This window comes from Eleutherodactylus coqui, chromosome 8, assembly GCF_035609145.1.
Source record: "Eleutherodactylus coqui strain aEleCoq1 chromosome 8, aEleCoq1.hap1, whole genome shotgun sequence".
Taxonomy (NCBI): Eukaryota; Metazoa; Chordata; class Amphibia; order Anura; family Eleutherodactylidae; genus Eleutherodactylus; species Eleutherodactylus coqui.
The window spans coordinates 122,052,666-122,077,333 of record NC_089844.1 but is presented as its reverse complement, the minus strand read 5'-3'; the positions used below and the strand labels follow the sequence as shown (position 1 = coordinate 122,077,333).

At 43.7% G+C, this 24,668-nt stretch overlaps 1 protein-coding gene across 2 annotated transcripts in view; it reads right to left on the bottom strand.

The window, feature by feature from the left end:
• Positions 1-24,668, bottom strand: part of PDPK1 (3-phosphoinositide dependent protein kinase 1) — a 57,496-nt gene that overhangs the window by 7,226 nt on the left and 25,602 nt on the right. Inside the window, exons 2-12 of one of the 2 annotated variants that reach the window (XM_066576329.1) lie at positions 17,441-17,689; positions 16,323-16,365; positions 14,943-15,080; positions 14,355-14,499; positions 12,436-12,533; positions 9,734-9,829; positions 7,126-7,201; positions 5,280-5,348; positions 5,074-5,170; positions 2,644-2,817; positions 580-797 (exon numbers count right to left, since the gene is read on the bottom strand). In XM_066576329.1, coding sequence (XP_066432426.1) covers positions 580-797; positions 2,644-2,817; positions 5,074-5,170; positions 5,280-5,348; positions 7,126-7,201; positions 9,734-9,829; positions 12,436-12,533; positions 14,355-14,499; positions 14,943-15,080; positions 16,323-16,365; positions 17,441-17,689 — 1,403 coding nt within the window. The remainder of the gene's footprint in view (positions 1-579; positions 798-2,643; positions 2,818-5,073; positions 5,171-5,279; positions 5,349-7,125; positions 7,202-9,733; positions 9,830-12,435; positions 12,534-14,354; positions 14,500-14,942; positions 15,081-16,322; positions 16,366-17,440; positions 17,690-24,668) is intronic. The other variant, XM_066576330.1, reaches the window with a different exon arrangement.

Here is a 24,668-nt window from a genome sequence, read left to right as displayed (position 1 = left end):
CAATAAGAGCCAGCACTTGGTGAACAAATTACATTCATTCATTGAATGGCTGTGATTAGTTCATCGAGTGCTGGCTCTGATTGGTTCTCAAACGCCGCGGCTCAGCCAATCACAGCAAGCGCTTCCTGGAGTCGGTGTTTTTCAAACTCCTGACCAGGAAGCTCTGTTGGAGGACTTCAAACAAGTGCCGGAGATGCAGGGGAGATGCGTGACCGAGCCGGACAGCGCGTCTCAGGTGATATATGGTTTTGTTTTTTCAGGCAGCTAGGGCTTATTTTGGGGTAGGGCTTAGGTTTCCCAGCAAAAAAGCGCTACAAAGAAAACGCAGCGATATCACACAGAACACCAATGTGATATCGCTGTGATTTTCTTGCAGTGATATCGCTGTCGCCCATTTGAAAGAAGCATTAGGTAAATAATAAAATGCTGCAGGTCAGAATACAGAACCATACAGTGCCAGAGATGATGAATCACAGTAATAATGGAAATCCTCCTAGGATCTGACATAGATCAGATATCAGCAATAGATTGAGCCTTCATTGACCATAAACCTAGCATACTTCTTTCCACACCACTTACCATTGGTTTCCGCCAGCCTGTTTCTCTAAGAGTAGCCGCTTTTCCTCTTCTGAGAACTGTAGATCAAGCTCAAAAGAGTTGTTATCGAGGTCGTGAATGTACTGTTCAATGTTACTACCGAATTTCTGTGGCTGAACGGGTTCTGGTGAGGGCAGTGTTTGGGAAGATACCGATGAGGCTACCTGCATTCCTCCGAACTGGCTTAACAGGTCATCATACTGGAAATAAACAGAGGGGAACAAGTGCTTTTATATTGTTGTGTTGTTACACATACAGCAAACACGTGAACGTCATGTAAAGTGATATAAACATTATAACATTAAGTAACAAAAACATTACACAACTGCATAATCAGCAGTTGATCAGTATCTCGTTCGACTACCTGGCTCCTAGGTTTGCTCCAGCACACCACCGCAGCCTCTCCGAGTAGTCCAACAATGAAATACAACCAGTTTAAAACATTTTTGTTTCTAATTAAACATTTTTGTTTCTAATTAAACAATCTACTATATTAAGGGATTGTCCAGTTTAAAGAAGCCACCATTATATACACCATTGGGGGATTCTGAGTCAATAGAAGAGGTACTCTGTTCAGATTCCTGATCTCTTCTCCAGAGAATGGCTACAAAGAGTGTCTCTTGCTCCGGAAGACCCGCCCTGTCCTGCATTGCCTAGACCAGGGGTCCCCAACTCCAGTCCTCAGGGACCACCAACAGGTCATGTTTTCAGGATATCCTATAGTAACAACAGCTGTGGCAATGTCTGAGGCACCAACAATAATTACATCACCTGTGCAATTCTGAGGAAATCCTGAAAAAAAAAAACAAAAAAAAAAAAACAACCTGTTGCCAGTCCCTGAGGACTGGAGTTGGGGAACACAGGCAACCAACTCATTGATATGAATGCACATTTTGCAATGCTTCATTTCCCCTCTGGAGGCTCCGCAGAGAAATTGAACAATTACTACCAGGTTTGCCCACAGATTAAGGCCCATTTACATGGAGCGATGATTGCTCAAAAATCTCTCAAAAGCAATCTTTTGAGCGATAATCCTTGTGTCCAAACGTTGAATCGTTAAATTCAAGCCAGCCTTAAAATTGTTGTGCGGTCTTATCAGGACGCACGCGGAGTTCTCCGCAGGTAATGCTGATAGCATTGTTTCAGCTATTTAATCCACTGGAGAACAATGGAGCTGAATGCAGATAAGAGCCCTACGGCTATTGACTGCTTTCAGCTAAAGGCTTCATTTGCACTCTAATAAGCTATTAAGTAGCTGAGTAGTTACTTAATAGTTTATGCAAAATGATCATTCAAAGTTGTCACTCAAACTGTCTTTTGAGCGATCATCCCTCCGTGTAAATGGGCCTTTACTCTTGATCACTGGGGATCCCAGTAGGGCAGGGGGACACTTTTTGATGAGCCGATTGCTAAGAAACCCCTCTAATAAGTAGGAGTTGTAAAAAGCAGACAAACCGTTTAACGGTCCATTAGAAGGTGACTGCTCAGGTGGAAGCAGTTATCATAAATCATGCATTAGATTATCTCTATGGCCTTACTATGTGTAGGTTACTGCTGTTCTACACAGTAGGTGAAGAATTTCTTTTCATCTAGAGTTCTACAGTTTTGAACTTGAAATAACCCTTTTTCTATTAATTATGCAAATATGTAATCAGGCTAATGAGCAGCAGATTTAGCTACTAGCAATATATATGAATAAACTTTAGATAGCCCTATCTAATTAGCATATATTAGAGATTGGGTATGAAGCAATCACTGAAGAGGTTCAACTACAATCTTTATTTATTTTTTTACTTTTATGGTCCGTTAAATTGGACAGGTCAGAAAAGCTGATGGGGGTCCAACCTCTGGGACCCCATTGTCAATAGGAACAAGAGGCTGCAAGTCTCCATTCGCAGAGTTGGCTATACATGCAAAGCTACTCTCCACAGAAATACATGTGAAATGACAATTTCTGGTGTTCCATTCACTGCGACCCAACGGTTACTTCGTATACTTCCCCAGGTGTAAGAGGCAATTTCCCCCCCCTAAAAAACATGAACTTACATTTCCATAAAACTCTTCATCATCTTCGGCCATTGCTGGTAAATATGCGGTGAGTTTTGGAGGAGTCTGAAGGTGTACGTCTTGCCACGTGATGCCATCAAAGAATGAATGAGCCTTAAGGGGACCGTATCCTCCCATTTCCTCACAGCCTAATCGTTTAGTAGGCTCTAGGACCTATTAAAAAGAAGGATCTCAGATTTCTTCTCAACGGAAACTAATAAACTTCATTTAAAAAGGTAACAAGTACGTGTGCATGGAGCTACAACATATGGTCCGGATTTAAAAATGTATACAGCCATCAGCGTTTAGATGAATACAGAAGGAGGTCAAACAGTAACACAAAGATTTAGTAAGTGAAGAAATTCAGTATTAACTCAGGATATGCTTGTCAGCAAACTGTTGCAAACACAGATGTCGCAGGGCTGAATTTGTCCTTTAAAGGGATATTCCTACGCCACTCAGACTTGGCTGAGAAGGAGATACCAGTCGCTCTGCTGCAGCCAGTTGAACTTGGCTGAACTGAGCCATTTCTGTAAATCCCATAGATATATCAGAGATTGCAAACAGCGGCCATGCGCCTATATGGCATATAACCATGCTTTCTAGAAGCAAATGAAGGCCAAAGGGGACCAGAGCACCTAGGACATTGATGGTGAACCTGCGGTACGCAGAGCCCTCTCTGCTGGCACGCGTCGCAGTCGGCCGCTCACCACGTTAGTGAATACTGGCAGGGGCTGCGGCTCCCTTGCCAGTATTCACTCACTGAGCTGCTAGCGGCACTGATCCCGGAACACACTGACGTCAGTGTGCAGCCGGGGTCCTACTCCCCCCATTTATGTCTCCTCTTAGATTCACCGAGAGCAGGTGTCCGGCAGCACACTGACATCACAGTGTGCACCAGGATCATCGTTGAGCAGCAACGCTGAGCAGAGGAGGAGCGGTGCTTCCACGAGGAGGAGGGAGCAAGTATGTGCGTCTCTGGGGTGGAAGGGGGGGGCGCTGTGGGATGTCACTATTACCACTGGGGCCGCTGGAGGGGGGCACTATTATCGCTGGGGTATGTTTACATGTGGCGGAAATGGGCATTTCCGCATCCAAAAAACAAGCAGTCAAAATCTGCACGCGGTCTATGTTGAAGCAGCCCTGTCCTTTTTAAAACGACGGGGGGTAAAAATCATACGTCGTGATAAGCCCCGCCCCCTGACACGTTGGCACATTGTGATAAATAAGTAGGTTTTGGGTTGCAGTTTGGGCACTCTGTCTCTAAAAGGTTCGCCATCACTGACCTAAGGCATCAATAGGGAGAGTATCAGTTCGTTATTTTAAAGGGCCACTCCGGTGAAAACACATTTTTAGATGCCTCTCACACTCTGGAGGACTCCTTTGTGTATTTCAGTCACTTCCATGAAGTGCAGCCCCTTGTCTGATTCTCATTTTTTACTTTCAGTTTCACATGAACCCCATGATGTGTCAGCCTTACACAGTTACTCTCTTACCCCTTTTCAGAATAGTCCAGCTTCTATCTTGAAATACATGATTTTTTTCATGTGTGGGAAAAGTTTTTTTGCTTGTGGTTAATAAATGGATCACTCACATGCAAAGTGCATGATATAGGCAGGCAATGCATTTTTTTCCTTTTAAACACTCCCATGGAAAATAATGGACAATTCTTGTTCAAGAATCGACTAAAAATAGGATATGCAACAATATTTCAAACTTGGACTATCGAACAATCAAATGAATGGGTTGTTTTGCCATGTAAGTTCTGTCCATTTCTCAACTGGATGCAACTCGCAGAACAACATCGCCCACGTGAAAACACGCTTATGTAAATTTTACAATTTCCTAAAACTATAATTATTCCCCTATATGTTTCCAAATAAGGTAACTAAACAATCTGCTATAATTGAAATGTAGCGTGTAGCCGGACTATTCTGAGGAGGGGTTGTATTCCCATGGAGGCTAACACCTAATTGGATTACCTTTATTATCCAATTCGTAAGTTTATTACATTTTATAATACAATAAAACCACAGAAACAAACAACACAGTGGGGTAATACATCTATAGCAAGGGATACAAGGATCCCCAATCCACAGTTCAGGACCAAGGCAACCCAGAAGACTCCAAGTATAATAGACTTGGCACAAGATGGTCTCGACATCTAGGAGCGGGGTCCAGGCTGGACATAAATATTACAGGTGTGTACAATCCAACTGCTGCAAAAATTTGATTCTTTGGAAGAGACAAGCCTATAAAAATGGGCACTATTCAAAATATAACTAGTGGAAATAGAGTAATAAAAAGCAGAGGGCAAGCAGAAAAAAAAAAAAAGACGGTTAACCTTTGGCCAAGCTCACACGAGCGTGTCGTAAAACTCTGAAATTTTTTTTATTTTATTGTTTTTTAAATAAAAATTAAAGAACATACCAGAAGTTTTTCTACGAGGTCTTTAGCCCTGGGGAAGAACTTTTCTGGAAAGTCATATTCCAGCTTTATTATCTTCTGAAATATAAGGTATTCATTGCTGCAATAGATAACAACACAGCGAATCAGAAACTGGAATTAAGCACAAATTATAAATAACTAACGAAAACGAAAGTGAGAATCTACTGTACGATTAGAGGCGATCTTACCCAGCTCTGAAAGGTGGCAATCCGGCTACTAATTGATAGATAATGCAACCCAACGCCCAAAGGTCCGAACTGGAGGAGGAAAAGCAAAAATAGTGAGGCACAAACAGTTACAGTAAAGAGGTTTTTCTAGAGTCAAACACTGATGGCTTATACTAAAGATAGGACATTAGTGTCGGATATCTGGAAACACCTTTAGTTATGAGACATTTTATTTGCTCTTGAAACCACACTTTATTATGGTCCACTGGAAACGCACATCTTTAAATGTAATCCCTTGAATAGATTAGGCATTTTTGAACATCAAACACTATTTAATCAGGAAACAAGTAAGAACAGAGTGTTAGAACTTGTAGAAGGATAACCCACAATTATCCTGGTGCACACATAACAGTGACCACTAGAGGTCGCACTCTCTATAGTCAGCTGTAGGTTATTTCAGTACAGGAGGCGCATCGCCCTGTGGTTACAACTTCAAAGCTTCACATCCCCAGTAGTCCCGAGGACAGGAAGCGTTAACATGAAATGTAACAGGATTTAAAATATGCATTTATGTCTCTCCAGTAGAATTAAACCGGAGACAGTCTAGATGGCCAAGTGTGGTGGGAATACGTGTGCAATTAGTACCGGCTATCATAAAGTGACAGCACTGTATTAGATATTGGGGCCCCTATCCTTTAGAGGAGCATTTTCCTTCGTAGGTCCTACAGCTGAGATAACCCCCATCTCTATTTCTTGTTGGGGGATCTGGCGCTGTACACTCATTTCCTCTGGAGAGGCGCAGCATTGGGCCTCCAATCCACATCACTGACCAGGACAACTTAAGCTTCTTGCCCACACTATCCTCCTGACTTGTTTCCTCCAGTTTTGTCATTGCAAATACCCAATTTTCTCTCAGCACATCGTTGAAGGTCATATAAGGGTCTCTATCAAAGGGAACCCGTCACCTTCCTACAGCCCCATAAACCAGTTATGGTGCTTATAGCAGAGGTCCCGCTGAGTCAAGGGGTGTAATTTGTATACTTGTTGGGCTCCCCGTTCCCATGCTGTCAGTCTGGGAAGTTGGTGTTCTATCAGTATGACTCATTATTCAGTCCCAGCATGCACACTCCAGAACAACTCTATGGTAATCCAAGATTACTTCAGTAGTACTGAGTAGGGTCTGTTCATAATATGGAACCTGCTAAGCGGCCATATTATTGCAACCAGCCTTAAGCCCCATTTACATGCAAAGATGATCGCTCAAAAGGCAGTGTGCGTGACAGTTTTGAGTGATCATTTTGCTTAGCTACAAATGGGTACTAATGTCCATTAGCAGCTAATTAACATTTGCATGGTAATGAGCCACCAGAGATGTATTTAGAGAACAGCAGGTGGTCTGTTCTGTAAATACATGTCCTTTGTTCTGACATGGGCTGCCAGCTGATAACAATGTAGTCAGCACTGCCCACAGAGAACTCAGCCTGTGGTCCTTGCTATCACGAACAATGGATTTCATGGTCATGTGAAATCCATCAATCAGCAGAAAAGTAAACGATTGTAGGATTTAGACACAATGATTATCGCTCAAAAGCCATCATTTGGACGAATTTGGAGCGAGAATTGTTGTGTCTAAATTGGCCCTAAGCTACACTTCATTCAGTCATCTTCTAATTGAAGCAGCGATTGGGTCCGAATACAAAAGAGAAGGGAAACACGTCTAATATTTTTATTGTGCTGCGCTCAGTTCCCATTCTTAATCTTTAGTGCAAATTAATCTTCACACGAATACCGACTGCCTGAGACTAATGAACGTTTCACATGATCATGACAGGAAGTAAGCTGTGAAAACCTGTTATACAGAACTCACCTTTTACATGCTGACTTTTCTGTGAGGAGCTCAGGAGACACGTATTGTGCAGTTCCAACAAATGAGTTTGCCCTTGCTATGGAAAACAATTGTAATGTTTTATAAACTATACACATGCATTATTATATATACCTATATCGCACACACTAGTGGAAACTGAAAGTGTTACACCCAGACAAAGTTGCAGAAAAATGTACGAAACATGGATTAAAGTATCTCCATATGAAGGATAATTAATAATAAAAAATTGGATGTATATTGTGTATTAGTAACGAAATTATGGGGTCCTCTGCTGTGCAAAATGCTACAATGTTTTAGTTATGAGTCATAAAGTGGGTTATGTAAGGCAGTACTATTTTGTCCACAGATTGTCGGTGACCAGCTATGTCAAATGGTAGAGAGTGAACTCAAACGTCAGAGAGGCTGGACAATGTGTATAATCAAAACAGGGGCATCGTATCGTAAAATCTCCCGAAGGACTGGCTGTAGTGCAAGGTCAGCATGGAGCGATTACTCAGTGGACATAGGAGGGCTCCAGTACTTAAGACATACTGCAGCCATCACAAGACACGCCTTGCAAGGCATCACAACCATGGATTGGCCAACATGTTCCCAGATTTATCCCCAATAGAACTTGTCTGGGTGCCATACGTAGATGCATTACGTCATATGGCCACCCACCACAAACTGTACAAATCATGCAGGCACAGAGAAACCCCAACAAGATATCCGAATACTTATTGATTCAATGCCTGCAAGGATCTAAGAGTGTATAGATGCTCATGGTGGCCACACTTCTTACTGACACCTGTACCCAACAGTAACAAACTTGGTCTCATTCCTTCCAGTTTGCCCTCATTTATTCTGGTTATGACTGTACATATATGACCCATGTATCATGAAGCTCCACCGGTTCCTCCTGGTTGTAACACTTTCAGTTTCCACTAGTATATAATTTTTTTTCTGAATCAAACTGTAATAAATCCATGTTACCAGTCACAGTTATGGGAGCGGTCAGTGCCAGCAGTCAATAAGCTTGGCATCAACACCCCCTTAACAGCTTTACTAACTAAACCCAGATACTGCTAGATATTCTGTGTTACATTTCTATAGTATTTTCTGAACATGACTATGGGAGGAAGGCAATCATTTTGCTTAAACTGTTAACATTTAGAGATAGGCTTGGCAGCAGCCATATGGACTGTATGGCCTACAGCAGTGATGGCGAACCTCTTAGAGACAGAGTGCCCAAACTGCAAACGCACTCATTTATGGCAGAGTGCCAACACGTCAGGGGGCGGGGCTTATCACGCCATATGATTTTACCTCAGGTCATTATAAGAGAGACAGGACCGTTTCAAAATAAACAGGGAGGAATGTCCTGTGTATTTTTTCCTAGCTGGAGCACTGTGGAACCATTGGTGCAGATTTTGACTGGATACGCGGCTGGTTTTATACTATGCGGCACTCCCCCTCACCTCCTCCATAGGCTTCCCACTGTCAGTGTACCCAATCTTCCGATTCCCAGAGGACTTTTGTGGCCTCGCGAGACCAGCATCACCTGACCAGCGGCACTGCACCCGAGCAGGCTGCTGGGACCAGAAACCAGGGAGCGCTGACAGCGGGAAGCCTACGGAGGGGTTGAGGCGGAGTACCGCATAGAATGAGATCAGCTGCAGATACGTCGCTACTTTCCAGTCAAAATCCGCACCGTTAGTACAGATTGACTGTTTTTTAGGGGTATAAATGCTGTGTAATTTGCCGCAGACATTCCGCAGCATTTCCGCCATGTGTAAACATACCTCAAGGCTAACTTCACACGGGCAAGTGCGATATCGGGCATTGAATTACGGCCCCATATTGTACTTGCCACCATGTGAATTCCTCATGAATGCGAGGCGTTATGTCAAAAACCCGCCTCACATCACTTCTAGGATTTTTTTTTTTAATGGGAGACCTTGCATCGCGTGTACCTTGCACATGGTGCGATGCTGCTGCCTGCCCCATTGAAAACAATAGGCACTGCGGTGCGAGAGCACACTGAAAGATAGAACATGACGCGATTTGTTTGCTGCACATGCAGGGAAACATCACTCATATGTATGAATGGGGTTCATACTTGCAACGCACAAATCTCGTGCGATTTTCTCGCTCGTGTGAAGGCAGCCCAAGTCAGCTTGTGGTGTGCTGAGTGGCCTCAATAGTAATAGTGTCCCCTATATCAGTCCCAGTAGTAATAGTGTACCCCACAGTGACCTCAGTAGTACTACTACTATTACTGGGGCCGATATAGGGGACACCATTACTAACAGTATCCTCTATATTCGCCCCAGTAATATAAATCCCACAGTGACCTCCGTAGTAATAGTGTCCCCCAGATTGCCCCCAGTAGTAATACTATTATTACTGCGGCCGATATACAGGAGACTATTACTAATAGCGTCCCCTATATCAGACCCAGTAATAATAATAACCCCACAGTGGCCTTAGTGGTAATACTATTACTACCGGGACTGATATAGGGGACACTATTACTAATAGCGTCCCCTATATCGGCCCCAGAAGTAATAGCAACCCCCCCCCCCCCCCCTAAAACCCTTATACTTACCTCCTCCTTTTCGTCGAAACCCTGATGCTTCTCTGCTCGGCGCTGCTGCAGACGGAAGTGTGTGTGCCCGGATGCCTCCTCCCTTCTCCTCTCCTCCTGTGGAATAAAAGGAGGAGAGGTCAGGGGAGGAGGATCCCGGGTGCACACACTGCGGTCAGAGTGTGCACCCAGGATTAGCGCAGCTGAGTGATTACGAGCCTACAGACTAGAGGTGTTCTTTGACTTCTATGGGAAAATGTTGTGGGCATGTTGTGTGCAGGGAGGAGGAGGAGGTGGTGAGCTGTGACCACCTATTTTTAAAGGGTGGATTTTGGGTCATCCATATAAAGAGGATATCCTTCATAGTAATCCTGCCTGTGATCTCCACAAAACAGGAACCGTCAGACTATTGTGATGCATGTTGGGCACTAGAAAATGCAAGAATTAAGGATTTTCTTTTCTATAGATTGTGATGTGGAAAGTGTATTTTTAAAATAATTCGTAAAAATATACATAAAAACATTATATAAAAAGGAAGTTGGCACCAGATTATAGAAGTTTAACCTAAAGGAATGATCACACCTGGGACAGGGTGAGGGCTCCTGCACACGGCAGTGTTACAGCATACTCCAAATGCGGAATACGCTGTACCAATCTGCCATAGGCCCCCAATGCTGCAGATCACACATATTACGTGCACAATAAAAATTGCAGCATGTACGGTATTACACACCAAAATAGTCATGGCAATCGTCGGCACCCAGAAAGTACGCAATGACACTGCATACTTGCTGCGTGCCTGCAACGCTCACATGCCAGCGGCAAACAGCAAATTAGGCTAGGTTTACACGGGACGAATTTTGGGCAAATGATGCCCGACACTTGTCCCTGTGGGTCCTCGCTCCTGTGCTCCTATACGGGGGCTAGTATTGTTGACGCGCTCACAGAGTGGGCAGCAGGGTGGCGGGGCTGCTGCAGGAGATTTCTCTCTTCTCGCTCCCCCGGCCCTCTCCATTGACATTACACAGCGTCCGTTTAGTACTGAACGGTTGCTAGTTACATTGAACGAGGAGCGATCAGCTGATCGCTCCTTATTCAGTACTGAACGGCCACTGTGTTATGTCAATGGAGAGGGGCAGAGGAGTGAGACAAGAGAAATCGCCTGCTGCCACCCCACTGAGAGCCAACGGGGAGGAGTGTTGGGCCTAGTTTGCCCAACATTCGTCCCATGTAAACCCAGCATTATGCTCGTATGTATCAAGCCTGCTTAAGAGAACACCTGAAAACACACAGTGTCTCCAGTTGCCTGAACTGGAGACATCAATCAGGGCTATGATGGGCATATTTAGCTGAAAGCAAGGGAAAAGAGCGATGCTGGAGGTGAACCGACCATTCGACAATTTGCAAGTCGTTGCATATCGTGTGAAAAGCGTTGGGACCACGATATATTTCAACATTAGACTATGTTCACACGGGACGGATACGCTGCAAGATTTCTGGCGTACAACCGCAGGGCCAACTAAATGCATGAGTTTTAATAATTTTTGATCTACACAGTAGAAAATATCGACTGTGTAGTTGTGTTTGTGAAGCGGATTTTAATATTGCGGAAAAGCACCGTATAAGTGGCCTTTTCTATACATTTCCGCAGCAGAATGTAACACAGGTAATATAGAGAAACATAGTAACAGAAGAAAATCCGAAGAAAAATGAAAAAAACAAAAAAAAAAAAAGCCTTAAATCTGCCCCGAAAATACGTGCTATTAGCCAAGAAAAATGGCACAACATCCGTGACAAACAACAACTTTGTGTGTTGTGGAATTCTGGGTAGTTTATATTCCGCAGTAGATCAGTCCCGTGTGAACATAACGTTACCTTTATTATAGCTGTAAGGCCATCTTCATCAATCTGCCCCAGATCTTATTAAACAATAAGGTAAGCCACTCCAGCGATTATCGTTCTTGTGCTTTCACACAGGAGCAATAATCACTCACTGAATGAAGGCAGAGCGAGTCAAGACCTCTTCTAGCCGGCCGACTACATTCAGAGTAAATAGGCAGCGGTGCAAAGCTGAGTGACTGCCCGTTTACAGAGATCGACAGTTGCTTGGTTATTAGGGGAGCTAAAAAAAAAATAAAAAAAACCCCAAAAAAACGCACAAAAAAAAAACAAAAAACGCGCAAATCTGACAAATGAGCGATTCTCACTCCCTTGTCTCGTCAGTTCCTGTGTTTATGCAGGTTGACAATCACCCATAATTTCCCTTTTGAGCGATCATTCAGGCAACTACCAGCCCGTGTGAAAGTACTACTAGAATCAGGTGACACACTTGCTTTACCCAAGCTCCTAGAATGCATGAGTACAGTTAGATTTTCCTACATTAAATTACTGCATTGTTCTAGAATCCACAACATCTAAACAAACTCTGTGCAGACATCGACCAGCAAGGAATACTGGGGGATTTCAACTCTGAAGCCCATAAAATTGTAAATACAGCTCTGGGATTGAATACAGGCTGTAAGTCAACATCAGGGCAAAAAAAATAATGATCTATGTTATGAAACTATCAATAAGGAACTCAACAAATGTGAGAAAGTAAGAGGCAAAAATGAATTTTAGCCATTTTTATGTTGAAATGCATGATTGTATCCCTATTATTCAGGACAATGGTCTATGGAAAGGCTAACGGCCCAATAATGCTGCACTATGGATATATTGCGTACCTTGCCGGCTATCAGATGACAACACCTTCGCTGTCCCGAAGTCTGTAATTTGAATATGCATGTCTTCACTAAGCAGAATATTTTCTGGCTTCAGGTCTCTGAAACAAATAATATCAATCCGCAATTAAGAAAATATTAGCATTATGATAGTGGTTTACAGTACAGTGGTCGGCTTTGTGTGACGTGTTCCACTTCTGATTTGTGGCTCTTTACAGTTTGGTACTGATCATCGAAAGACTGAAGAAGAAAGACTGCTGTAGGTGTGATGATCTAAAACGAAGTTACTATGGAATTGCAGAGCAAAACAAAGTTACTACAGCTCAAAGGAACTTGTATTATTGGAGCCCTACTGCAGAATTAGCTGCCATCAGCTCCTCAAGGAGATAAGTCACTGCAAAAGGGAACAGGCGTATGAAAATCCAACATTCCCAACCAATTATTGCCCTCCTCAGACATCTGCCATGGAAGGGAGGGGATAATCAAGAGATCCCTAAACATATGAAATGGTTTGCATATTCCAGTGAAATCAGCAAGTTCGGCTGACTTATATGTATTGTCAGCCTAAAGGGGTTTCCCGGGCACAAAATGGAAATTCTGAAAATGCTGAAATCTAGGAAGGACAGCTAAGTAGCGCCAACCTGTAACTGTTATCTGCTGCTCTGGACCCTCTTCTTCGCCCCAGCAGGCATAGAGCTTGTTTACTGGCCAGCACTATAGCTCCGCCCCCAGCTCACAGGTCCTACAACTTACCTGCACTAACCTCGCTCTCACTCAGAGGCCAGAGAACGCTTCTGAAGCAGACAGACCGGACCTTCCGGCACTCTGAACGGCACATGAGCAATACAGTGCAATACTTCCTCCCCTGTCCACCCATCATGCACTGCTCACAGGATGTTTGAGGCTATGGACAGGGAAGGAAGTAGCAAATGCAGACAGGATGTCAGAGGAAGTGGAGATATTCTTCAGGCAGAGGGTCACGTGACACAGAAAATGAGGAAAGTAGCTACAGCGGGTACAGTTAACCTATTGCAAAATGACTTATAGTGACGATGTAGATTAGATTTAGCCTGTATCCGGAATACCCCATTAACTAATGGTTTATCTGAACTCACTGGAAGTTAGGTCACAGAGATAAGGCTGACATGGATTATGTCCTCACAAGACAAATCTTCTTACTGTTGCTGAAATGGTAAAGTTCAAGCTCCTTGGAGAAAGGGTCACCACATTACACAGTCTCCTCCAATCCGCAACAGAGCAGTCAAAGGCTTGTGGGATTTAGAATGCTGAAGGAGGACTTAGGTTATCTTTACGCTGAGCAAAGTCACTTCAGCATACAAGTGACAGTTGTTTGAAAGCTTTAACACACAGCGATGATTGTTCATTAGAGGTTCACTGAAATGTCGTTCATAGAGGGGATCTCCATGCAAATTCTTTCACAAGTCGATTAAATATGAGCGACTGACTTTACACCAGACTTTTCCTCAATGAATGGCTATTATTTTAGGTGACCAGAAACAAGCGAGTGATTTATCACCCATCACCATGTTGGTGGCCATTTTACCTGGAACGACCATCATTTGCAATCACTCTTCAGTGATTATTCGAACAACAGTCATCCTATCTAAAGCCACCCTAAGGGCCCTTTTACATGGCCGGATCATCGTTCAGATTCTTGCTTCATAGCAGGAATGGGAATCATTCAATGTAAATGCCTGCAGGGACTGAACGAAGAATAATAATTCATTCATCGTTTAGTTTCCGCAGACATAAAAATCCAATGACGATTGACCCGCATAAACAGGCCGTCGTTCATCTATGAGCCCAATCTCCATATGACATCTGCAGACAGGAATTTGAAGTGCAAGAATAAAATCTACCAAAATCAAGCACATTTTAAAAAAATCTTTCCATCACCTTACCTGTGAATAATTCCCTTCTCATGTAGGTATTCTAAAGCACACACAATTTCAGCGGAGTAAAACCTGGTGCATGTCTCATCAAATGAGCCAATCTTCCTTATGTACTTCAGTAGTTCACCATTTTTGGCATAACTGAGGCCAAAGTCTGCAGCCATTGTTAAGAAATATTATTAAGAAACTTGGTGTTTACTTTCTTCCGGATCGGACGTCCTTTTGGATGGATAAATCATATGCAGAAAGACTAAGTGAGAAAGTTACAAAAAGTGGTCTTGTAGTTTTTATTCACACCATTTTGGGGCATTATTCAATTGGGGGAGGGGGGGGGCAATTTTGCCAGAGAGGCCTCTAATTGAGATGTTGGCTTTACATCACAGCCAGCACCTGCTGCTGATGGGTTAGGCACAGCTTCTTGGCCTGTGCCATCCAGCAGACATACCATTACATCCTGCTGCAATCAGAAGTTCCCAGTTAGGACATAATGGTATTATAATTTGGCAAGACAGGGTTAAAGAAAAATTGCAATATCTGACTTGCTTTATATTTAACAAATGGCAGACCTCATTCAGAGGGCTCATCTCAAAAGGATACATAGTTTTTCAACATCTTGAAATGTGAAGTATAGTTTGACGAAGAATGGGTGGTCCAATCGTGACATTACATCTCTTTCCCGGGTCACATATGGTACCTTATTCTCCTTTACAATGTGCCGTTTCTGTAGAATTTTAACTAGACGTGAAAAAGAATATAAATTAATAAGCATGCTTTAATATGTCTGAAGAATTAATATTCACGGTTATATACACTTTTGCAACCATTTTATTGTTCCAATGCAACTAAAATGAAGAATCAAGTAACTTCCCAAAAGGGATTGTCCCACCATAGCAACTAAGAAAGAGAACACCACCCAGATATCTTTGGAAATCCTATAGACATGGATGGAGAGGTAGAGCACATGCATCACTGATGCTCCATTCACACGGGGAGGCTTTAAAATCCCCATTGCCATGATTGGTTGGAGTCTCAGAAGTGGGACCTAAAGCGATCAGACACATCCTGTGGATAGCCGATACGTTGCAATGGTAGGACAACCCCTTTAAAATCTTTTGGCTATACCTTCTATGTAGACTTTTGTGTCTCCATGTAACAGACCAAAAAAAAAATAAATAAATTAACAAAAAACACACTATAGATTTGGTTGTGAAGGTATACAAAAAATAAAAACTTGTTGTCATAGGTATGTTCCAGGGCCATGCTAGTCATGCTCCTTAGGACAAAGCTCCGCTGTGATTTTACACACAATTATCATACTTTACCAGTGTTATATGTTGTGTTATTGCTACTAATGATAAAATAATATTTTCAACTTGGACATTTATGGCGTATGATCAGGAAAAAAAAAAACGGTCTCATAGATGGAGGTCCTACCTCTGGAGACAATACGCATGTCACCATTTCCCAAACTGCAGTCCTCACGACTCCACAACAAGTAAGGTTTTCAGGATTCACATAGTATTGCACAGATGATGTATTTATTGTCAGTGCCTTAGACATTGCCGTATGTGCTCTCTCCATTGGATATCCTGAAAACCTGACCTTTTAGGGGGTTGCAAGGACTGAATTTTGTGGAACACTGACCTACATTGAGAAGATGGATCCATTGAACTGCTTGGCAAGGCATAGGTGCAAATACCAGACATTTAAGGCATATCCAGTGGGTATGACATAAATGTCTAAGTTGGAAATATCCCTTTAATCTATGGAGAGGAGCATGACATCACACATTCAACGTCTGGTTTCATGTGTCAGATTTACTCCCCCCCCACCCCCCCCAACAATGGTTTCATGTGTCAGATTTACTCCCCCCCCACCCCCCCCAACAATGTAACAGCAGTTAGGGGAAGAACAGAAGAGTGTCTGCTTTTTTTCTGCAGCAAACAAGTGTAAAATCCCCACATAAAATATACTTACTGGCATACTCTCTTCCTGTTGTTATTTCTTTGGCCAAAACAACCTATAAAATAGTACAAAAGGTATATTCAGTACATAAAAACAAACATATTAACTCCAATATAGAAAAATAACAATTTTTTTTCTAGCATAACTCTAAAGAGAAAGCTAACATGTGGACATTTAAATAGGTCGTCTGGTTTGTACAATGCCGTTTTATTAGAAGGTCCTCTTGATAAGCTAATCATAGGTGGTCTTTAAATTATGGGAGAATTCAGCAGTAAGCGTTCAATTACCCTACAGTGCCACCACAGGGAATTGCCGAGTCCCCCAGAACAAAATATGTACTTTGTAGAGGCTTTACATGAAGGTAATGAGCAGGGAACATTAAATGGATACCGACTCACAGCTAATGAATAGTAATATTGTGACGATTACAGCTCTTGATGCAAAAGACAGATTCTGTTGATCACAAGACTGATCGATACATTCTATATGACAATCATGTAATGGGGAAACCCATCCAACACGTCAAAAGATAATTGTCCAATCGTTTTGAAAAAGTCTCTAGATTGACAAAACCCCCTCAGAGACAGTTCTAACACACGTGACATTTCCTGTGACATCAATCTAAGAAAAGCACTAATGATTAAACTATTGGGACAAGAGATTTCCAGTTACTATGTGCTTAGATTACATGGCTGGTGATTAACGAGTATGGACCCTGACCATTTCAAAAATGAAGGGGTAACAATGCCTTAAAGGGGTTGTCCCGTGAAATCAAGTGGGTCTATACACTTCTGTATGGCCATATTAATGCACTTTGTAATATACATCGTGCATTAAATATGAGCCTTTCAGAAGTTATACACTTACCTCCTCCGTTGCTGGCGTCCCCATCTCCATGGTGCTGACTAAAGCTGCCTTCTCCTTCCATTAGACGCGCTTGCGCTGTCCGGTCCTTCTGCTCTGTTGAATGGGGTCGCTCCGGCGTGCTCGCGCCGCACGTCTTCTGCGCATGCGCAGACCAGCTCTCCGGCGCAAGCACGCCGGAGTGGCCCAATTCAACAGAGCAGAAGATGAAACTACCAAATCATACAGCAGGACAGCTCTAAGAGATGCAAGAAAAGTGAACTCACTGTTGAAAAGGAACCTTCACCGAGGATCTTGCCAAGCTTGAAGTCCTGGGGACGTTTCTTTCGAGGCTGTTGTGTTGGTTGTTGTACGGTTTTCTGATCGGACTCTGTTGTGATAGTTTCACTGGTGGAGCCGGTGCGGGAGCTGCAGTTTGCAAGGCTAGGCGAGGACCCGGAATCTGAATTGATCACGAGAGAAGGAGATGGGCAGGGGCACATAACCACGTTGGACTGAATAGGCATAGTATCATACTAAAGAGAGAAGAAAAGGAAAAAGGAGAACAGATTAAAGTACTGTACATATCAAAAACTCAGTTGGTCATGAAAATGAGTTACTTGCTTAGAGGGGATTTCCCATTATTTTAAACTGCTTCACAACTACTCTGCCGTTCCTGGGTGCTGCTGACAAGGACATGTGACTGCTGCAGCCAATCACTAATCACAGCAGTGACCTTCTATAACCAGTAATTGGCTGCAGCAGTCACATGTCATGTGGTCAGCAGCGACCAGGAAGGGCAGAGTGGTTGTGAAGGAATTTTAAGTAATGGGAAAACTCCCAGCGGTTTTCTATAACCAAAAACATTCATCACCTTTCCAAAAGGCGAGGCGATAAATGTATGATTCCTCAGGATCCGACTGCAGGGACCCCCAGGAATCATGAGAAAGGTGGTCCCCAATGGAGTAACAGTACGCATGCATGATCACTGCTTCATTCACCTCTATGGGTTTCAGGGAAATAACCAACCACTTCTGTCATGATCCCAGTGGTCATAACTTAGCACTTATCCTGTGGACTTTCGAAAGATCCCGTATGCCTTCAATTGTTTGGCGGACAACTATTGCTCCAGATTCCCCCCATGCACACACTGAGGCTGAGAAGTGCATGTGCTTGCAATTGGGAGAACAAAATGATCAGGCAGGTTACATTCAACATGCCCGATCCTTTCTTCCGCTGCATATATATATATATAAGATAGAACATCAGTTTCAACTAAATCAATGAGTTCAGTCACCCTGTCTGTTATGTATATGGGAGCCTTAAATGACAGCTGCTTTTTGTGACAGTTCTCTACAGAAAGGACTCAGCTTTTAGTAAAACTGCCTTTCAGTTTTGGGTTTATGGTATTTCTATGTAATCCCTGTGTTTGTTTTCTACAAAAACCCCAATATGCGCTCACGTATCAAAAGCATCCTGAGAGGGGTTTTTTAACCACTTAACATATGGTGCCAAACGATGCACAATTATAAATACAAACAAAGGAGAACGAAAATAAATGAACTTTTTTTTGTTTTCTGTTTAATTAATTTTGTACCATCATATTTCTGCTGGCGAGCTGAAGTTTAGTCCGCAGGCAGCGGATGCCAACATGGACACGCAGAAAGGAGAGAGTTACTATTACCACCACATAATTGTGAGGGGTCGTGATGTGGTGACCAGACATGGCCCCGGAAACCCAGTGGTAGAAGTGTGGAATGAAATAAGTATGCTACAACTCTTATTTCACTTTTATACACATTGTGGAGTGTGAACAGCCCTCGCACATAGTGACAGGACGCCCCTCTTCCTAGAAGGTCAGCCTGTCTAGGCAGAAGTCGCAGCCTAGGATGACCCATAATCTGGCCTTTGATGTGAGATAACTGATGGCCATTGCAATTGATCTCCCAAGTTTTACGCCTCTAACTGGATGCAACCGGTCATCCAACATACTGAGCACAGGAAGACCATATATTAAGAAAAACATAAATCATCTGCCATGTTGGATCTTACGGCTGTTGACCTATTCTGCTCTGAGGATGGGTTCACACCAGCATTAGGCCCAATGCACACGGACAGATTATCGGAGCACAACAACTGAATCCCCGTCCAAATGGAGCTATTCTATGGAGGAACCAAAAAGGACCCCACTGACTAGAATGGGATCTGTCCAGCATTTTCCTGGATGACATAGGGCAGCATGCATGCAGCCTTATTTCATCTGGCATTTTTTGGATGGGTCTGCACTGGAGGCCCGGGCAAAACCCTCAAGGCTGAGGAGTCCAGCCTAGTTTGCAACTTAAAGGGGGTTTTCCAGTCAAAAATACTATCAATGAAATCAAAGAGCCGAGCCTGCAGTTACCAGCGCTGGCCACTACATGGGAGGTCGGCGTGTAGGCTTTCGCTCAAACCTCTGTAATTGTAGCACTGACAGCTAGTGCCCGCACAGCTGATCGGTCGTGGTGCCAAGTGGGGGACCCCGGCTGATCAACTATTGATGACCTATCCTGATGACAGGTCATCAATAGTATTTTTGACTGGAAAAAAATGTTTAAAAGAGTAACAAAGGGATTTTTCAGCGTTGCATCTTTCTGTGAACGCTTGTATAGGTTTCTGTGTGTTCTTGGATGAGGGAAAATCGGTCTTCCATCTGATGGTGGGATGATAGTTCAATAAATGTGCACCGTGCATAGTGACACCTGCAGAAAACACACGTGACATGTAACCAACAGGCGACATCTGCATGTTCTCACGTTTCATGGTCTTTCCCCCAGGTATGCAGGTCTCTTACATTCCAAAATCAATGTATTTTCATTGTCTGCATTCACCGCGTCCCGCCTCAGAAGGGTTCCGCAGACATTCACAATAGAAGCCTGTACTAGTAATACCCCACCCACCAGAAGAAGAGCCCTGTTTCTTCTGGGTATCCCCTCATTCTCCTCTACCTCACAGGCCTCCACACTTATCAGCCAAGCGCAAATAAAAAAGGGGAACGAAAGAAGAATTCCTGGCAGTATATTCAAAGTCATTAAATTATTGGCTGCACTACAGGAAACTCCTACATATAGGAAATGGTACAAATGTGAAAGCTTCATGTAAGAAGCAGATAAACAGTAGCGGTACTTTCCACGCACCTGGCTGCTGCAGCTATTTCTGTACCTGCTATCAGATGGAACCCACAGGGGTTTGCCCATCACACGCTGCGCCTGACCATCCTAACAGGGTTTATAGAATATAGATTACCCGTCATCAGATTGGTGGGGGTGCAGTGGCCTTAAAGCGACCCTCTGGGCCTAGAGACACAAAGATGACTACAGCAGCTTCTCTTACTACCTGACGCACACTGTGTAATAGCATGCATACACATCATTAGTATAATACACTACACCTGCTTTGATTAACCCCTTAACACCACAGGAAAAAAAAGTTTACAGTGAGAACACCGATCCCTTTAAATGCCACGATTAATGTTGATCGTGGCATGTAAAGGGTTTGCGATGTCATTACAAAAGGGCCAATGGTGTTCAGACCTGTCACGTGATAATACATTACAGTATAGCCTTTTATTAGGAGAGCGCACGTACAGAACTCTTAAAAAAAAAATTTAAAAAATTGGGGTTTCAGCTGGCGCACGGAAACCGGGAGTGTATGAAAAATACCTGACCGACTCCCTGTCACCTGCCCTAACAGCACCATAACTTAGTTGACAGGTTTCCTTTAAGCCCAAAATAGGCCATGTCCTTAAGGGATTAAGCAGTCAGCTCAGCTTGTAGTGTCTTAGACTACCACTGCATACTAGTAGTCACGGAAGCTGTTTGGCCAGCTTTGTTTCTCCAGGCCTGGAGTGTCGGTTTATCCCCAACTCAGACATTCATGGCATATAAACAGGATATACCATAAATGTCAGATAGGTGTGGGAACTTATGTGGAAAATGCTTGTCTAACAGTTTCCTTAGTAGTGTACGGAGAGAGCTGAAGGGACATGTACAGTCACCACTGCATTCATTCCCTGCCTGGATGCCGAGGTCAGAGGTCTCCATCACAGGGGGCAGCTCCAGAGGTGGGACCGACATCTATTAGACTGCCTCATGCAGTGACCCGACGCTCACCTCCTCCCGGTGTCTCACTGTACGCCAATGTGTTGCAGACCAGCGCTGGCGCGCCACCAGTGACATTTCTGTGCACGCAAAGAAATAGGACATTTTTGTTTACCACGTGAGTTTTCATGCGGTCAAGTCGCGGCTGTTTGCATAGCATTGCATTATGTAATGCAATCCTATGGCAGCGTGCACGGGCGTGTGCATTTGGCCTATGGTATATCTGAATCAGGAATACCCTTTAGGCCACGTTCACACTTTATGGATTTGCTGCAGTGTAAAATCCACTGCAGATCCATGTCAAAATCCATATGGAAATCATGGGGTTCATAAATCCCGCCTCCAGGAAGCGTTGGTTCTGATTGGTTCTCGAGTGCCATGGCTCAGCCAATTAATGCAGCACCCGATGAACCAATCACAGACATCACATTGAATGACTGTGATTGGTTCATCAAACGCTGCATTGATTTCAAGGGAGTCTCGCAGACCTGCGCTCGACCATGGCGTTTGAGTACTGTCTGCTCTATTTTACCGCAATTAATGCACCTCATCACCCATCAGAATGATGGGGTGCATTAAAACCCACTGTTGGAGGCAGTAACCTGCATCCGAAAATGGCGGTAAAAATCATGGCAAACCGTTGATTGAAATCACTGCGTTTTGCCGACAGTATGTGTGAAAGTGGCCCAATACTGTAATTACATATAACGCCAGGAGTATAATACGCTTTAGGATTCCTCCCGATATAAAAGCTATTGTTTAAAAGCAACCTTCCGATCCAAGGCCAAAATCTGTCCCAGAGGGGGCAATATTATGTGTAGCACTCCCTTTTTTTGCATTTTGCTCCGGATATGCTGCTTTCTGGGCTCCTCAATTCTTCCAAGATGGCTGCACCAATTCCCAGACTATCTGATGCAGATTGTCTACTGGTGGTTCATCAGTAGTCTACAGCACTACATGCTGTTTTGATTGGCAAATACTTCTCACGTAAGCAGTATTTGCCAAATCAGCAAGTAGTACCTCAGACTACTGATGCACAACATGCACTGGACAGCGAGAGGAGTGGTGCCACCATCTTAAAAGACCAAGAGGGCCAGAACCGATGGATCCCTAGGCGAAATCTGCAAAGGTAGAAGAGCCAGTAACAGCACCCCCTCACCATCCTGGGACAAATTTTGCCCTGAGGAAAGGAGGTTTGCTTCAAGCATATATATTTATAAGGTACGGTTGTGCTGCAGTGTATCCTTGCAGCTGAGAACTGCAAAACAGAAAAAAAAAAAAACAAACACGATTTTAGAGTTTTCCCCATGCTAGCTGCAGAACTACAGCAATTAGTGGTAAAACAGCAGCACAACCTCACCATCTCCAGTAGGGGAGGCTAGCACCAGCACCATCTCGAATCAAACTGAAGCCCCAAACTAAGTCCACAACTGAATCTTCCAAGATGTCTGGATCGGTTAAAGAGACATAAAGTTGATGGTGAAGAACAGAAGATAATAATTACTAGGGCCATGAATTATAGGTGGCACCTTCACAATGACATGGCATTACCAGGGAGTATGTACATATAAACAAGACAAGGTGATTCAGTTTATTATGTGCACATCTTACTCCATTTCAGGTTCCTTATAAGGTTCTGCTGAAGTATTAAAGCTTATTAAAATAACATTTATTACAAATGCTTACTAAATGACTTCCTTGCAGAATACAAACACGTTACGCTGAAACGCTAAGCGACTGGCTGTTGTCACCAGAGAAGCCAAGCAGGTATTATATGGCAGCCATGCAGATGAATGGACGGTCATGTAATGCATAGCCGTGCAGAGTCCTCTAAAGTGGGAGATACTCTTTGTACAGACTCTCCACTATGGACAGTAAATAGGCCCCCCCTATCTATTGCAACCATATGTACTAATAGAAACTGATGAAGTGAATTGGAAAATGTGTAGGATAGGAGACTCAAAAGGAGTATTCCAGACATTTACTATTGATGACCTATCCTAAGGAGGTATTATTGTACCTTGTCACCACCAGAATAATGGGTGGAGACTAGAGATGAGCAAGCACGCTCAGATAAGTCAGTTACTCGAGCGAGCCTCGCTGTTCTTGAGTAACTGCATTCTTGTCCGAGCGTGCTCGAGGGGCGGCAGAGAGAGTGAGAGATCTCTCCCCCCCCCCCCCCCCCCCAAGCCCCCCTACCCTTCCCGAGCACGCTCGGACAAGAATGCAGTTACTCGAGTAACTGACTTATCAGAGCATGCTCGCTCATCTCTAGTGGAGGTGAAAAGTGATAGCTTAGGGCTAGGGTACGCCCCAAAAAGGTCCTGATTGGCTGCCTGCAGAGAGTTCTTAGCAGCGTGGGGAGTGAGTTTTGCCTTGGATGGAGGGTTAAGGTGAGGGTTTATTTAAGTGTTAGGCTTACGTTATTAGCTGTAAATGGTCCAAAATGGAAGCATTTACAACTAATAATTTAACCATAACACTTAAAGGAGATGTCCCGAGGCAGCAAGTGGGTCTATACACTTCTGTATGGCCATAATAATGCACTTTGTAATGTACATTGTGCATTAATTATGAGCCATACAGAAGTTATAAAAAGTTTTTTACTTACCTGCTCCGTTGCTAGCGTCCTCGTCTCCATGGTGCCGACTAATTTTTGGCCTCCGATGGCCAAATTAGCCGCGCTTGCGCAGTCCGGGTCTTCAGCAGTCTTCTATGGAGCCGCTCGTGCCAGAGAGCGGCTCCGTGTAGCTCCGCCCCGTCACGTGCCGATTCCAGCCAATCAGGAGGCTGGAATCGGCAGTGGACCGCACAGAAGAGCTGCGGTCCACGAAGACAGAGGATCCCGGCGGCCATCTTCAGCAGGTGAGTATGAAGACGCCGGACCGCCGGGATTCAGGTAAGCGCTGTGCGGGTGGTTTTTTTAACCCCTGCATCGGGGTTGTCTCGCGCCGAACGGGGGGGGGGGGGGTTGAAAAAAAAAAAAACCCCGTTTCGGCGCGGGACATCTCCTTTAAACAAATTCTCATCCTAAACCTCCATCCAAGCCAAAGTTAAGTCCCCATGCTGCTAGGACTTGTAATGTGGCGGCTACCCGCTCTGCTGCTCTCAGCCTCCAGCACGGAGTGTCCCCACCGGCAGCCTCCCAGGAGTGCTGCTGGAAAAAGAAAAAAAATATACACTACCGTTCAAAAGTTTGGGGTCACATTGAAATGTCCTTATTTTTGAAGGAAAAGCACTGTACTTTTCAATGAAGATAACTGTAAACTAGTCCTAACTTTAAACAAATGCACTCTATACATTGCTAATGTGGTAAATGACTATTCTAGCTGCAAATGTCTGGTTTTTTGTGCAATATCTACAAAGGTGAATAGAGGCC